At 48.5% G+C, this 17,523-nt stretch overlaps 1 protein-coding gene across 2 annotated transcripts in view; it reads right to left on the minus strand.

Moving 5' to 3' along the window:
• cdk4 (cyclin dependent kinase 4) overlaps window positions 1-17,523 on the minus strand; it is a 39,987-nt gene that overhangs the window by 7,837 nt on the left and 14,627 nt on the right. For both annotated transcript variants that reach the window (XM_069906054.1, XM_069906055.1), the window contains exons 2-7: window positions 14,349-14,711; window positions 12,118-12,253; window positions 11,227-11,394; window positions 4,449-4,558; window positions 2,989-3,039; window positions 2,343-2,478 (exon numbers count right to left, since the gene is read on the minus strand). In XM_069906054.1, the coding sequence (XP_069762155.1) occupies window positions 2,343-2,478; window positions 2,989-3,039; window positions 4,449-4,558; window positions 11,227-11,394; window positions 12,118-12,253; window positions 14,349-14,620 (873 nt within the window). In that variant the 5' untranslated portion in view covers window positions 14,621-14,711. The remainder of the gene's footprint in view (window positions 1-2,342; window positions 2,479-2,988; window positions 3,040-4,448; window positions 4,559-11,226; window positions 11,395-12,117; window positions 12,254-14,348; window positions 14,712-17,523) is intronic.

Consider the following 17,523-nt stretch of genomic DNA (forward strand, 5'->3'; position numbering starts at 1 on the left):
TTGTGCCACATGACTACTGTTCCTTTCCCTCCCTGCACAACCTCTGTAATGGCAGCACTGCCACTGGTGTTGTCGAGGAGCGGAGAGACAACGCTACTCCATCAGATCCAACAGCCCAGTTCCAACAAATAGCAGCTCTGAACAGGATTTGAATGGCCTATTAAAACCAGTGGCTTTTTTTCCCCCCCCATTAAAGTCTTACAACCACGGTCTGGGCCCAAGATGGCTATTGCTGATCACAGGAGCAGCCAAGACGGGTTGCAGATTCTGCAGAAGCCACACAAGGCACCAGTAACACAGAACATCTCCTGTTGACAAGTAGAAGTAGAGATGACCCTATAGGGAAGGTGACCATAGTAGCAAACCTACAAGGGCCTCAGCGGCTGAAGGACACTCACAAGCTGCAGGTGGTCAGTGACCCAGTTGAGGGATTCTCGGAACTAGGATTTGTGAAGCTGCTTAGGGCAAGAGGGGCTGAAGGCTTCCTATCATGTCAGAAGTTTAGATCTGGAGTTCGGGGGCAGCGCAGCTGCAGAGGGTTGTGGGAGCACTGGAGGCGTGAATCCACAGACACTCCAGCCCTTTTCACACCAGCTCACCTGTACATTGGCCATTCAATGAACTGGTTCAAGAAGCCGTTTTTGCCATTCACAAAAACAAACCACAACCAGTTCTTTGCATCCTTTCACATTCACCACCAGCCACCTATCCTCCCCCAGTGACATCTGATTGACACAGAGCGATGGCAGATCTGTCCTCCCAGAATTGTGTGTGGCAGAGAAACCCCTCCATGCGTGCTCCATGCATACAGCCCTCTCTGCCCTATGGAATTCTGGGAGCGTAGGTCCACCATTGCTCTCTCTGACTTTCCTATGGTCTTTAATTGTTCCGCTAGGTGTTTTACACCACTTTCCCACAATCCTTTATAAATTTATAAAGGTTTTCTATAGGTCAGCACAACAGGGGTTGAAGGGCTCATACTATATGTTGTACATAAAGTTTAATTATGTTATAATTAGGCATGATTAATTTTGTTTAAAGATGATACATTGTATTCAATTTACTAAATTATGATCAAAGTTTATACCTTTTTAAATCTTGTACCCTTCACGTTCCTGCATTCACACAAAATGTCATCCACATGTCACTATTTTGTCCCTGGATAGTCCATGTCCCTTTCACACTGAGCTAATTAGCACGCAGGCATCAGATGACCCCGGGGACGATACACCCTTCCTAGGCGTCCCATCCCTAGGGTGATTTGATCCTACGTGCAGATTCATGAACATTCGCACTGGCCCTTTAACCAGTTATATTAGCCGTTAATTACAAGGATAAGGTGCCAGTGTGAAAAGGGGTTCTGACTCTTTTTCCACTCCTTTCCTCTTACTGCAAGGGGCGATACTTATGGCGACTCTTTGCCTTGTGGCAGGCAGAAGGAAATGTTGTACATCACGTGACAATCAAGGGCGGCACAGTTAGCGCAATGCTGTTAGAACTTGTACGTTCCCACCGTGTCTACATGGGTTTCCTCCAACCATTCGATGTGGGGGGGGGGGGGCCGTACGTTAATTGGGGGTACAGGCTTGGGGGACAGAAGGGCCTGTTACAATGCAGTATGTCGATATTTACATTTTAAAAGGAATCTTGCATCGAAAGACAGATTTAAAAACATAGTAGTGAGGGTGGAAGAGGGCAGCAGTGAGGGCACCATTGGCTGGTATGTCGCCCACAGAGCTGTGCCCATATTCTATTATGGTCCAGCCCAATGGATGGCAGAGTCTCAATGAATCCCTGCCAGCAAAGATGCTGGGCAGTGCCCAGAGGGGGATGAAAGAGATGCACTGCCAATTGTTTACATGGGTCTGATCAGCCAAAGGGTGGTACGGGGGTTAAACAGGCAACACTTCCGTGGAGTGGACCTCAAGGCCTCCCATGGTGCCGTCCACAAGAACGTGGAATCAACCTCTGATGGAGCTGGCACGGTTAGTGCAACGCCTTTACAGCACCAGGGTTCGAATCCCATGCTATCTGTAAGGAATTTGTATGTTCTGCCCGTGTCTGCGTGGGTTTCCTCCCACCCCTAAAAATAAATAAATAAATGGACATTTAAAATTTAAAAAAAAAATAAGCATTTAAATTTTTAAAAATTATACTAGGGGTGTAGGATAATGGGGTGTAAATTGGGCGGCATGGACTCGTGGGCCAAAATGGCCTGTTACCGTGCTGTATGTCTAAATTAAAAAAATTTAATCAATGAATTTTCGGCCAGAACAAAAATGGTTTGGCTGCCCACTCGTCCAATCCTGGCACTCCACTTTAAACTGGCCATTTCTTCTCACCAGCAGCAGACTTGCCCCCAAATCATCCATTTCAGGGATAAAGTTCTTGACCGACTGTGGAGGGCGACTGGTGAAGGCATTTCTCAGCAGCGTCACATCCTCTGGCCAGTCCTCCTCTGGCGGGAGCCCCGTCAGGCTGAAAGCAAAGAAGTTTCCAATAAAGAAAAAAAAGACTCCAATTTCCACAGCACCGCTTACATCCAACTTAGGATGTCCCAAAGTGCCTCACAAGCTGGTGAAACATTTGAAACGCAAGAAACACGGCAGCCAAATTTGCGCAGAGAAACAGCATTGGCCGGAGAGGAAAAAAAATGATAACTGTTTAATGGTCAAATATTGACTACTTTGCCAAAAATCTGGAATAAATTAAGCATTTAATTGCAAGAGGTTTGCGCCACAAGTCAAAGCAACAGGCCAATTTGCACAGATTTCATTGGTCAGGCATCCTTCATCAGCAGGAAGTTCTGTGAGCTGTGGTTGGACAAAACTGCTAGTCAACCAATCATCATTCTGAACCCTATTGTGTCAAACGCAGACTGGAAGACTCGCTTCCTCTCCAGGCTACCCCAATTGGGTGATGCTTCCCAGAATTACCCCTCCAACCCTCCCTGCAGCCCAGTCACTGGAATTCAACAAGCACACTTACTCAAAAATCTTTTCTAATTGGTCAACTTCTGATTTCCCACAAAACAAGGGCCTGTAAAAAAGACAAAAGAGAACAGGTAAGTCCCAAATGAAGAGAATACTTTTAATTTGGGCAACACCAGAAGATATAAAGAGCCCCTACCCAGTAACTGCCTTACCCCATTGGTTCATCACAATACTGATTTACAGGATATCAGACAGTCCATTCCCAACACTCCTTGAGTAAGTAGAGGCAAGCAGCTGCATTTCGTGAGTAAGTGGCGGGACCATCAGCAAGTTCATCCCTCCAGACCCACTGATGGAACACGCAAACCCATTCCAGCTCCCAACACTCTCCCAATACAACATCCCCTGCCCCAAGGGCCTGATCACACTCGACCAGCTCCAATTTAAATGTAGGCATACAGCACAGTAACAGGCCCTTTCAACCCGTACTGCCCAATTACACCCAATTGACCAACAACCCCCAGTTCATTTTTGAAGGGTGGGAGGAAACTGGAGCCCCCACAAAAAAAACCACGCAGTCACAGGGAAAACGTACAAATTCCTTGCAGACAGCACCCAATTTGAACCCTAGTCGTTGGCGCTGTAATAGCATTGCGCTAACCATGCCACCCAAAATTTATCCACGATTCTCTTCCCATGCCACCATCTACAGCCACCACTTGTATCCCACATTGTGTCTGCTCAATTAAGTGACATTCTCACGTAGACCATTTCAGTTAAACCCTCTGCCTTGAGGCCGGCCACAGGAGCGGATGGAAAACAAAGAACTTACTTTTCAGACAGCAGCCCTAAAAGGCTGCTCCAGCGTCCCATTCATATCCAGAGAAGCCTTGTTGTGCTGTCTGGATCCAATGGAGGTGGGGCGACTGGTGCCGTAGCGCCACCTGTCATATAAAACGCAGCAGAGCAATGACCGTCTTCCCATCCCATAATCCCCCATGCAGCTGGAACTGCTCTGTGGTTCTCAGAACAGTTCCAGCTGGGTGGGGAATTATGGGTAGGGAAGACAGCCATTGCTCTGCCGCATTTTCACCCACAGAGAGCGGCCCTGAAGGCCAAAGCGGCCTGGTGTGGCTGTCTCAGCCTGCACCAGCCACCCCCACACCGGCCCTGACTTGGAGGGAGAGGGGAGAGATGGATCGCAGGATGACGGCATCATCAGCCCGCCCATCAACAGCCACTTAGCACAGATGTACATTCAGATTGATTGGCGGAGCACAGTGCTTCCACCAATTATCCCTCTCTCAGAGGGGTTGGATTCTGTGGCTTGGAGACGGCCTCCACATAAAGGTATGTGGTTATGCATTTTAGTGGAGGTTCTCCGCCTTTACATTTGGACTTTTGCCCTATCTGAAAGGGCCTTACCACATCTTTCAAAACAACTAACAACTCAGGGTGCCTGTGAGCACTGGCCCCTTCCTTTCACGAGGTTTTAAGCTGTGTTCCAGCACTGACCTTCTGCAAAACATTTCAGCAAAGATGCAGCCTGTGCTCCACAAGTCCACAGGGGTGGCGTAGGTTGATTGCAGCAAGACCTCTGGGGCACGGTACCACAGCGTCACCACCTAGTCAGGCCAAACACAAAATAAGTGCAATACAAAGGACTGGACTGTTACAAAACTTAAGCACAGTGGTACCCTACCCCTCAAACTTCTCAGAAGTCCAGGTTTTGGGCTTTTCATTCAAAAATGGATGTGCTAACATTAGAGAGCCTTCAGAAGAGGCTCACAAGAATGATTCCGGGAATGAATGGTTTGACAGCTCTTGGCCTGCACTTGTTGGAATTTGAGGGAGGGGGATCTCATTGAAACATTTTGAATGTGGAAAGGCATGGACAGAGTAGATTTTAAAAGGCTGCTTCCAATGGTGGGAGAGTAGGACAAATTCAGGATTAAAGGGTGTCCGCTGAGAACAGAGATGCAGAGGAACTTTTTCAGCCTTCATGTGAATCTGTGGAATTTGTTGCCACAGGCTGTTGTGGAGGCCGGGTCATTGGGTGCATTTAAGACAGAGTTTGATAGGTTCTTGAGTAGCCAGGCCATCAAAGGTCATCGGGAGAAGGCCAGACAGTAGGGTTGAGTTGGGAAAATGGATCAGCTCATGACTGAATGATGGGCTGAATAGCCTATTTCTGCTCCTATGTCTTGCGGTCTTACGGACCAAAGGCATGGTTTTATTTTGCATACAATTCTAGAGGAAGGATGCAATCAAGCTCAAGAGTGCAAAAAAATCCAAGAGCGTTTAAGAGGCTTTGAGGTAGACATGGGAATATAAGGGAGAGGAGGGATATCTATCAGGTGCAAGCATGGAGCTCAGACCTCTTCACTGTTCAGACCTCGGGAATAGCTTCAGACCTGACAACATGGGCCCCAAACATGGTCCGCGGCTGCTTCTTGTACATCAGCTGTCAGGTACTCTTGCATATTTCAGCCTGACACCATTGATTAGGGCACAGCGACCTCATGCTGCAGGCATGTCCTGTATTCGATCTTAGCACCTCAGCATTGATCAGATAGCAGTAATCAGGATGGCACCAGCAATCCCTCTGCAGCCATACTCTTAATTCCGGATAATTAAGAGATCACATACTGGTCAGTAAGCCATTTAACAGGTACTTTGTCAATTCCTCTGTATCTATTGTCCATACAAGACTATTATGTACATACTAATGTTCATTAAGTCATAGAACAGGTTCATCCTAGATTTTGCTGGTGAATTATTAGCATAGTAAAGGAATACACTGGGTGTACACGTTTTAGTTTGATTGGGCATCATGTTCGGCAAAGACCGTGAGCCACAGGGCCGGTTCCTGTGCTGGACAGTTCCATGAAAGCTCGAGATGGAAGGGGAGTCTGGGAACATAGGAAGCTGAGGGGTGGGGGCTCATCAAGAGGTTTATAAAACCATAAGGGGCATGAATAAGATGGACTGTCACTGATGCACCATCAATAATTCCAAAAGACTGGAAGTTTTGTGAAACTGACAGGCTTTTATTCAATAGAATGGAGGCACGTCCATGCTGGTCAACGCTTCTGAGCTGGGGAGGGGGCTGTGGAATGGGAGGAGCCATAGGTACAGTCACCCAAAGGGGTGTGTCCAGACGGTTAAATATACAAACAGTGGTTTTCCACATTTATCATTAATCGCATTTCGGGTGGTCTGATCTGCAGCTGTTGTAGACCTGGCTGCAGCAATGGGGTCCTAGACAGCCTGGGACGCCTGTATGCCGTTGTCGAGTCGGGCTTGCCATCTGTTGGGGCTGGGGCAACATGCCATGGCCCTGGTGCATTGTGGGTGATGATAGGCGAGGTGATGTGGAATGATCAGTAATGGTCCCCAGAACCCCTGTGGGCGCCAGGTCTCTAAAAGACACTGTGTCCTCGTGCCCATCAGAGTACACCACATAGGTGTATTGGGGGTCGGTGTGGAGGAGGCGGGCCCTTTTGACCAGTGGGTTAGACTTGTGGCTCCTCATGTGCTTCTGGAGTAAGACTGGCCCTGGGGACATCAGCCAGGCCAGCAGCATGGTCCCCAAAGCAGATTTCCTAGGGAAGGAACACACACTTTCATGCAGAGTGGCTCTGATGGCCGCACATAGGAGTATCCAATTGAGTGGAGTGCCTCAGGAGGTAATCTTGCCAGAGGGACACTGGAAGGCCTCTACACTGCAGGGCAAGGAGGATGGCCTTCCAGACCATGGCAGTCTCCTTTTCCACCTGCCTGTTCCCTCAGGGGTTGTAGCTGGTGGCCCTACTCATGGTGATGCCTCTGGTCAGCAGCTACTGGCGCAGCTCATCACTCATGAAAGTGGACCCCTGGTCGCTATGGATATAGCAGGGATACCCAAACAGGGTGAAAGGATTGCGTAGGGCCTTGATGACAGTGACTGTTGTCACATCCGGGCAGGGGATGGCAAACAGGAAACGCGATGCAGAGGAAGTACACATTGCAGTCAGAGGAGGGGCAGGGGTACCTTGAAATCAATGTTCAAAGGGGCGGGTTGCCTTTATCAGATGTGCTCTATCTGGTCGATAGACGTGCGGTTTGCACTCTGCACAGACCTGGCAGTTTCTAGTCATGGTCCTGATTTCCTCGATGGAGTACGATGGAGATTGTGGGCTTTGATAAAGTGGAAGAACCTGGTGACTCCAGAGTGGCAGATCATTGTGGAGGGCCTGTAACCAGTCTATTTGTGCACTGGCATATGTTCCATGGGATAGGGCATCTGGGGGCTCAGTTTCCTGGGCCAGTACAAGACATAATTGTAGGTGGAAAGTTCAATTCTCCACCTCAATATCTTGTCAGTTTTTACTTTACCTCGCTGGTTGTCGAACATGAAAGCCACTGCACGTTGGTCAGTCAGTAAGATAAATTGTTTGCTGCCTTAAAAATGGCTTGGGCCTCCTTCTCAACAAAAGGAGCGTTGAATTTCGGAGCCCTGGAGGGTGCGGGAAAAGGCAGCTACAGTCTGCCTGCCTGGTTAAGTGTGGCAGCCAGAGCAAAATCAGATGCATTGCACTCCACCTAGAACAGGGTGGATTTGTCCACATCATGCATCATAGCCTGGTGAATGTGTGCCTTGACGTGGCTGAAAGCTGCATGGACCTCTGGTGGCAGGGGAAAGGAGGTAGATTTAATGAGGGAGCAGGCCTTGTCTGTGTAATTGGGGACCTACTGGGCATAGTAGAAGTCCAGGTACCCTTTCAGGGCTTTGAGGCTGTAGGGAAGGGGGCACGTGATTGGGGTCAGGGCCGATGACTGCATTCTCCATGACGCAGCCAAGGATGGCAAGGCTGGTTGTGTGAAATACATATTTATCCTTATTGTATGAGTGGTTAAGGAGTTTGGCTGTCTGGAGGAATAGTGTTGTTGTCCAGACATGGGAATGTAGCCTGCAGCTCATACTGGTCTACCATTCAGTCCATCTCTCGCTGGAAGACCGAGACCCTGGTGGAGGCGGTCATCCACCTCAAAACCAGAATATTGGCAGTCCTCCAGGCGAATAAGAAGCTGGTGGTATGCTGACTTTAGGTCAATGGTGGAGAAAACCTAATATTGCAAGATTTGGTTTACATCAGCTTTGTGGGGAAGAGGGTGCACGTCCAGCTACATGTATCTGTTAATAGTCTGACTGTAGTCGATGACCATCCGGTTTTTCTTCCAATTCCTCACCACCACTTGGGCTCTCCGAGGGCTGGTGCTGGCTTCAATGATCCCCTCATTGAGTAGCTGCTGCACCTCAAACCTAATAAAGGCCCCGTTCCGCCTACTTTTAGTGGCAACGGCTTTAAAATTGGGGGTGAGGTTAGTGAACAGCAGTGGAGGTAGTGTTCCATGGATAATCTCCAGGTTATTGGCTTGAAATGGTGGGGGAAAGAGGCGAGTTGGGTGGGGGGGTGGTTTCTGGTGAAGCACCATGGGCTGTTTAAGAACTGCTGGTTACAGAAAGTGAGAGGGGCAGGGCCCATCTTACTCCAATCACACTTTTAAGGTGGCATTGAAAGTCCAGTCCCAGTAGCATGGCAGCGCAGAGCTGTGACATCACCAGGAGTTTAAAGTCTTTGTAGACTGTGCCCCGCATGGTCAGGGTCACTACGCAGTAGTCACGGACATCAGCCGTAGAGGACTGAGGCCAAGGAGACGGTGACTCACTGGCCTAACTGCGAGGGAGTAGAGCCGTGCACCATGTCAGGGTGGATGAAGCTCTCTGTGCTCCCACTATCGAACAGACAGCTTGTCACGTGGCCGTTTACCTGAATGTCCATCATCGATCTGCCGAGTTAGTGAGGACTACCTTGATCCAGCACGATGGAGGCCAGTGTCGGGTCACTGTCTATAGCTGCAGTGAAGAGCTTGTATGTTTGGTTGTATGATGGCAGCCCCCACGTCACTGCTGGTTCTCAAAGATGGCGGCATCCAAGATGGCGACCACCACGCAGTGCTGCTGGGTCTTGAAGATGGCAGCCCACACAGCCTGCATTTGGCGTTGCTGGGTTGGAGTGACTTGGACTTGCACACTTTTACATAATGAATGCCCTTTCTTCACGCAGCTGGAGCAGACCGCATCTTTTGCTGGGCAGCATTTCCTCGAGTGCTTGCTCAGGCCACAAAAGTAGCACTTCGGGTGCTCGTGGAGTACAGCAGCTGTGGTTGGGTCACTAGCAGGATGTGGCAATAGAGGTGTCAGCTGCTAACAGAGTACAGTGGCCATAGTCAGATTGCCGGTGGGATGTAGCAGGGTATCCTAAGATGCAGTGCCTGGGGTAACCACGAGATAGTCGACTTGTTGGCCGAGTAAACTTCCACATTCTGGAGGGCCACCTCTAGCCTGCCTGCCAGTTTGACCACCTTCCGCGTTGAGCTCACCTTGCTCAACGGTCTCTGATGGATGTAATTGGGCCCAATGCCCGAGACATGCGCATCTCTAATCAGGTCCTCAGTGGCTGTAACGCGGCCTGGCAGTTGCAGGCCCATCCGAGAGTTTGCAGGGCCCGGAGATACTCTGCGCTTGATTTCCCCAGGTCGCTGTTTTCGGGTGGCCAGGTGTCTCACGTAGACCTCATTTACCTTCCTCAGGTACTGGCCCCTCAGAATGTCCACTGCCTGTGGGTACAACATGGCGTCCCTGATCATTGAGTATACCAAGGGCCCGACCTGCGAGTATCGTCCCTGCAGCTTGTCATTCTCAGATCAAACTATGGCTGATGATATCTGCAGGAAGGCTTCAAAGCAACACAGCCAAAGTTCAAAGTGTGGAGGCTTCAGGTCATTGAGGGTATTTCCAACTTCCTCGGCTTTAGGATCTGCTTCATTGTCAAAATTTATTGAGACTAAAATTGATGCACCATCAAAAACTCCAAAAGACTGGAAGTTATTGGCTGACAGGCTTTTATTCACAATAGAACAGAGGCACATCTGTGCTGGTCGATTGTCCAGAACTGAGGAGGAGCTGAGGGCCAGTCACCTTTATTCAGGCATGTGTGGGAGGGGCCACAGGTCCAGTCGGCCAGTGGGTGTGCCCCGACAGATAAATATACAGAGAGTGGTTTGCCACAGTCATAGTCTTTTCCCCAGGGTCGGGGAGTCTAAAACTAGAGGGCACAGGTTTGAGGGGAGAGATTTAAAGGGGACCCGAGGGGCACCTTCTTCACACAGAGGGTGGTGGGTGTGTGGAACGCACTGGAAGTGGTGGAGGTGGGGACAATCACACCGTATAACAGACATTTGGACAGGTCTGTGAATGGGAAAGGTTCAGAGGGTGATGGATCGAACACAGGCAGACAGATTGTGTCTTGAATGACACGACGAGTTGGGCCAAAGCATCCATTCTCAATGGAGGCCCTACAACATCCATCCCACCCGATTGGGGCACACAGCACATTTAAGTAAAAGCCTTTAAGGGCTCAAGACCGAAACGTTAGTTATGCATTTCATCTTTTCTACATAAATTACACTGTTCGACCTGCTGAGTTATCCAGCATTGTGTTTATATTTAAGTAAAAGCCTTGTTTTCTTTTCAGCTCATGTAACAAATTTTTTTTTCTGTCGTCAGTGATAAAAGTTCAGAAGAAACCATAACTTGACGGCTTTGCAGGGAAAGGGAGCTCTTAAACTTTGAGCAGAATCCCAAGGGGGGCCATAGACAGGAAAAAAGGGTGAGAATGTCTCAGGCAAAGGGCTGGTTTGCCTGCTCTGCTTTGATTAGGCAATGTTAGCTGAAAAGAAGAAGTGGGAAAGTCTATCGATAATTGGAGGCCCATGAATCCAACAATTTCAGTGGCAACAGGCCATTCTGGGAGATTTCTGCCCCTCAGCAGTTAGGATGTCAAATCTCTGAGAAGCCAAGCCACATCGAGAATTTCTCTCAAGTTTTCTCACTAATGAGGATTTCTCACCAACTAGAACCCAGGAGAACTTCAGTAAAACCCTCGTTATCCAGAATTCAAGCAACCGGCAAAAGAAAACGTACAGAATAGGTTAAAAAATTTTTAATTGAAGCACCTCACCGTTAGTTCACCAATTACACAACACGCAATCTCAAGCAACCAGAAAATTCACTTATCTGGCATCTACCAATCTCCATGGGTACTGGATACCAGGGGCTTTACTGCACTGAGTGGAACTATCGTATATATTCGCAATAGTCAAGTTTTTGGGACCAATTTTTCCAGGTAGAATATACACAAAAGGTCACGTTAACCAGACCCTCCACCGAGCTTGGAATCTTGCTTACCACCGGAGTCAGTGCCATCTGGCAGTTGTAGATCCGAGCCAGGCCAAAGTCCGCAAGCTTCACCTGGCCCCGACTGGTCACGAGGATGTTCTCCGGCTTCAAATCCCTGTGCACAACACCGTGGGAATGCAGGAACACCAGGCCGTTCAGCAGCTGCTTCGTCAGGTCCTTGCCAGGAAAACCACACAACACACCTGGAAAGAGAAGCCACAGCCAACACCCACCCCCTCCCACCCTCCTGTTCTTCCCCCACCAATGCCCACCCTCCCATTGCCCCCTCCCCACCCAGCTACAAAATATTCTTGATTACCAACAGATAGGAACACACCATAGCTTTGCATTTCTGTAGCACCTGATGCAACATCCTCATGTGCTCACAGTCAATAAAAGTTTTCTGGAGTGCAGCATGGTTGGTGTAGTGGTTCGCGCAACGCTGTTACCACGCCAGCGATCAGGACCAGGGTTTGAACCCTGCGCTGTCTGTAAGGAGTTTGCACATTCACCCAGTGCCTCAGTGGGTTTTCCCCAGGGGTGCTAATTTCCTCCCTCCCTTCAAAATGTACCAGGAAGGTTGTAGATTAATTGGGCAGCATGGGCTCGTGGACCAGAAGGGACTATTTGGCTAAAAAAAAATTATAAAACGGGTGCACTGTGGGGAAACCTGGCAGCTGCTGTATGCACAGCAAGATCCCACTCCGCAGCAGCTTTAACAGTTGGCTTTGCTGTCAAAGGAATCCCTCCTCCCAGACAAATTTTACTTAGGGGTTGCTGGGGGGGGGGGGGGGGGGGGGGGAATGGAAAAAAGGAAAGCCTGATCACCATATCCACCTCCTTTCTGCTAGTCAGCAGCAGGATGTCAGAAAGGGCCCTGTGAGGTGCCCGGTTCTTTACCTTTATAGTCTCAGCTGGTATCCCAGGCGCCGGAGCTTTCTCCAGGTAGGTCTTCAGATCTTGGTCTATGTGTTCGAACACCAGGGTGACTTTTGTTTCACGGTCCGCCCTCATGGTGGCACACACATCAAACAACCTGCAACAAGGCACACAGGCACTCAGTGGCTACCAAACACCCAGACATCTCAAAGCCCCCTCCCAAGACATCACAGAAACAGGCCCTTTGGCCAATGAGATCTCTGCAAGTCTCATCCACCTGCTTTTGGACTGTAGCCTTTCAAATGCTTTCCAGGTGTTTTCTTAAACAAGATAGAATCTCTGTTTGCACCTTATCAGTCAACTGTTCCAGGTTCCAACCACAAGCTGCATCAAAAATTTCCCCCTCAGATCCACTAATCTTCCTACCCTTCATCTCACACCCATGTTATCTTACTTCAGAAACCCCCACCATGGGACAAATAGTCTTGCGCTCCACCCACCTTATCCACCCCATCTCCTTCAGTGACCATGGGAGGACAAGATGGTGAGAGCATCACCCCAAAATCCTCTCCTGAAGGTCTCACAGCCTCTCTGATTCTCCACTAGCACCCACCCCCCCCCCCCAAAAAAAAGCGATTTCCAAGGCAAATGCTGATTGCGAAATGAACAGGAATACATTGAAGCATCCTGGTAAATCTAAAGTTAGAAATAAAGCACGTTTTAAGATGCAGAGAAGGGAGAGAGATGGAATAAACCGAGGGAATGTTTGTAACTAAAATTGGAAACTATAAACCTGACCAACACCAGTGATGATGGACAGTCATGGACAAGGTGGCAAAGATCCACATGAAGTTTTGGAATGTGACCACAAGCTAGGATAGCACCAATCTTCAAGGAACTTACCAGGAAAGAGGACGAAGGAAAGGCTATGGAGGTTCACTATGTGAACTTTGACAAGGTCCCGCCTGGGAGGTTAGTCAGGAAGGTTCAGGCACTCTGTGTTCATGCAGAAGTCGTAAACTGTATTCTACATTGGAGAAATGTGAGAAGCCAGAGAGTGCTTCTCAAACTGGGCCCCTGTGACTAGTGGTGGGCCTCAAGGATTGGTGCTGGGCCCTTTGTTGTTTGTCATTATATCAATGATTTGGATGATAATGTGGTAAATTGGATCAGCAAATTTGAAGATGACAAAGATTGGAGGCGTCGTGAACAGTGAAGAAGGTTTTCAAAGCTTGCAGAGGGATCTGGACCAGCTGGGAAAATGGGCTGAAAAATGGCAGATTGAGTTTAATGAAGAAAAATGTTACATTTTGGAAGGACAAGCCAAGGCAGGATGTACACAGTGAATGGACAGGCACTGAGGAGTGAAGTAGAACAGAGGGATCTGGGAATACAGATACATAATTCCCTGAAAGTGGCATCACAGGTGGATAGGGTTGTAAAGAGACCTTTTGGCATCTTGGCCTTCATAAATCAGAGTACAGGAGTTGGGATGTTATGGTAAAGTTGTACAAGACATTGGTAAAGCCAAATTTGGAGTATTGTGCGCAGTTTTGGTCACCTAACTACAGGAAAGATATCAATAAGATAGAAAGAGTGCAGAGAAGATTTACTGGGACATTGTCCAGACTTCAGGAACTGAGTTATAGGGAAAGGTTAAACAGGTTCAGACTATATTCCCTGGAGCGTAGAAGAATGAGGGGAGACTTGGGGGGTGGGGGTCTAGACAGAGTAAATGTAGGTCGGCTTTTTCCAGAGATACAAACCAGAGGATGTGGGTTAAGGATGAAAGGGGAAAATTTAGGAGGAACACAAGGGAGAACCTCTTCACACAGAGAGTGGTGGGAGTGTGGAACGAGCTGCCAGCTGAAGTGGTGAAATTGGGCTCATTTTCTCATTTAAGAATTTGGACAGGTCAGTGAATGGGAGGGGTATGGATGGCTGTGGACTGGGTGCAGGTCAGTGGGACTAGGCAGAATAGTAGTTCAGCACAGATTAGAAGAGCCAAAGGGCCTGTTTCTATGCTATAATGTTCCATTGACCTTTCTGCTTTCCTCCAGGAAAGTGATGGTGGGTTAGTCCTGGGTGGTAAAGGTGCTCCATCAGCGCTGAAATGGCTCACAACAGGAAAGGAACACATCAAAGAAAATGCACATCCAAACTGAACAATTTCAATGAGCGAGCCGTGAAGTGCAGCCTTCCCAACAACCCAGCAGCCAGTCCCCCACCCCCAAACTCTCCGGAGACCTCACCTGACGATGTTGGGGTGGTCGAAGCGTTCGAGGCGTTTCAGCAGGGCTACCTCCCTGACGGTGGAGGCAGGGAGGCCATCCTCATCCCGGTGCACCCTCACATTCTTGAGGGCCACGAACTTGCCGCTCCGCGAGTCTCGGGCCTTGTAGACTGTGCCATAGGCACCTACCCCAATCTCTGCCACAGGCTCGTACTGAGTCACGGAACTCTGCTCCATCTCCCAGCTCCCCACAGCCTCCAAATGGCTGAACTTCGCCTGGAAGGAATTCATTGGAAACTGTGCAGTGAGTCGCCTCTTGTTCCTCTGCTCCACAGTCTGCAGACACGGGGTCTCTGCTCGAGGATAAGTACAAAGTCCCCACCTGGGACAAAGCAGCAGCATTTAATTTATAATTTATTATCATGCACAAGATACACAAGAATCATCCCTTTGTTTGCCTTGCAAAGGCAAAAAAAGTCACTGAGTAATCTAGCCCCATTTTTAAAAACAACAAACGAGAAAAGCAAACGAGACAGTCCCTTCAGAAACATCATGGCACAGCATGGTTAGCGCAACATTATTACAGTGCTGGCGACCTGGGTTCGAATCCAGCCCAGTGAGTTTGACATTCTACCTGTATTGGTGTTTGGTTTCCTCCCACCCTTCAAAAATGTACAGGAATTGTAGGTTAAAACACAAATGCTGGAGGGTTGGCATCGCGGTTAGAACGACACCTTTACAGCACCAGCGATCGGGACCAGGGTTCAAACCACCCCCCACTGTCTGCAAGGAGATTGTACACTCTCCCCGTGTCTGTGTGGGTTTTCCCTGGGGGAGGGGCTCTGGTTTCCTCCCACTCTTCAAAACATAGGGTGTAGATTAATAGGGTGGTGCGGGCTCATGGGCTGAAAAGCCTTGTTACTGTGCTGTGTGGCTAAATTTTATAAATTTTAAAAATGTTAAATTAAAAAATATTAACTTAAAATTTAACTCAGCAGGTCACACAGCATCCGCTAGAAGATACATAACCAACAATTATACCTTCACACCTTGAGGAAGGGCTCAGGCCTGAAACATTAGTAATGTTCAGCCCCGCTGAGGTCCTCCAGCATTTCTGTGTTTGTACTACAATCACAGTGGCTGCAGACTTTTGCTCTTCACCTCGGGAGTGGAAGTTTCATTGGCTGTAATTGGGTGTCACAGGCTCGTGGGCCGGAAGGGCCTGTTACTGTGCTGCAGGTCTAAAATGGTGGCCATGGATGCAGCCGCCTGCAACGTGCCCCATAACCAGAGCTCACAGGCCCCAGTCCAGATTGCACCTCCTCCACCCTGGGCTCCGAATCGTTAGGAAGCCGTCAGCACCCGAGGCCTTTATCATTTCCCTTTTAAAAAGATGGTATAGTTTTCGATTACAAGAAATCATGTAATACAGTATTTCAATTGCACAATATTTACATGTTCACAGTTATCACCATTCAGAACACACGAACTCCTGTGGTGCCCACCTGATAAAAAGTTTATACCTGCCTTTAATTGTGGGGAGATTCAGGTTGTGGTTATTTCAAAACCTCTTGCTCTGCACATGGGTTTCTTTCTCTTAGCCCTTTCCCCCCCCAAAACATTACAGGAGTAAAAACTGTTCCAGACTTAGTTTCAATCATATCGGGTAAATGATTTACAACAGGAAAAAACTGTTCAAAACTTTAAAACAGTGTCTATCAATGTACATTTCACATTCTTCTCTTAATACCACCACCGTGGCACCTTGTTGTTTCTCCCCCCTGTTGTTTGAGGGACTTGCCCTCGGTGCTCGGTAATGGGAGGATTTGAGACTGTGGTCCCTCCCCATAGTGCCCTTGCGTTGGCTGCACCCAGCCTCAGGGCGTCCCTCAGCACGTACTCCTGCAGCCTGGAATGTGCCGGTCAGCAGCATTCCCTCACCGACATCTCCGTTGGCTGAATGACCAACAGGTTTCAGGTCGACCAAAGTGCGTCTTTCACCAAGTTGATGATCTTCCAGTAGTTCGGAGGTCTGGGAACAACCCAGAGACCAGATGCCTGTGTCACACTGCTGCTGGGGATGAACTATGACAAAGCCCCCTGCATCCCTCTCCAAACACCCTTTGCAAATTACATTCAGCAAAGAGGTGGGCGACAGTCTCCACTCCACTGCAGCCGTCCCCAGGACAACGTGCATGGAGGATGATGCCCCGGTTATGCAAGAAGGATCTCACTGGGAGGGCTCCCTTCACCGCCAGCCCAGCCAAATATTTGTAGATACTCCTTGACATGTGTCCAAGTTCTGACTGAGCAGTCACATTGTTAGGAATTAAAGTACCTTTAAAGAAATTGCTCGAGACAAAAATTGAGAACAAAGAACATTTATTACTACAACAATGCAAAGTTGGGTGCTTCCCCTTACCCTGGGAATACACACACATACTGGGGCTCACCCAACTTTTATACAGTCAATTTCAGTATCAGAATGCCCTCCCCCTTACATTCTTCTGCCCCCTGGATGGGTTTGGCATAGGTAATTCTTCCTGCCTACGTGCAGTTTCAGTACACTTGGAGGACCAGGGGGTATCCTGTGGGTGTCCCATCATGTCATTGTCCTTATTCACACCTTCCTGATTCTCTGGGCTACAGTCTCTTGATATGCAGAGTTGACTCATTCTATCTAGGGTTGGCTAATTTCATATGTATAAATCTGTGTATGGTTAGCTAATTAGAAATGTATGACTTGGTACTTCTGTCCAGGGCTAGGAGACCCTTATCTGATCCAGACTACCTCAACTTCCTACATTCTATTGTACCTTACCATTCCTTATCTTAGTCCTATGGTCTTGTCACAAAGGATAGAAGATTCTTATGTTAATCGTGCTGACTCTGCTTTCCTGCATCCTAAGCCCCAAACTTATCCTGTTTGAACTGGTTTCAGCCATTTTACTGATGAACTTTAGTTTCTTCCATGTTCATAATTTTAGGTCAATTTTCCCATCTCTCACAACATCTTGAAATGGACACAAGTCAGACGCATTTGCTCCCCACACTGGTTCCACTGCTCTGCTCTCTCCCCACAGCCCTGTATCTGTCCCCACACTGATCCCACTACCCTGCTCTCTCTCTCCTGTCAACCCCCGCATTCATTTTGCCTGAGAACAGAGATGCTGCAATGTACACAATGCCGGGAT

The sequence above is a fragment of the Narcine bancroftii genome, chromosome 12 (genome assembly GCF_036971445.1).
Source record: "Narcine bancroftii isolate sNarBan1 chromosome 12, sNarBan1.hap1, whole genome shotgun sequence".
Taxonomy (NCBI): Eukaryota; Metazoa; Chordata; class Chondrichthyes; order Torpediniformes; family Narcinidae; genus Narcine; species Narcine bancroftii.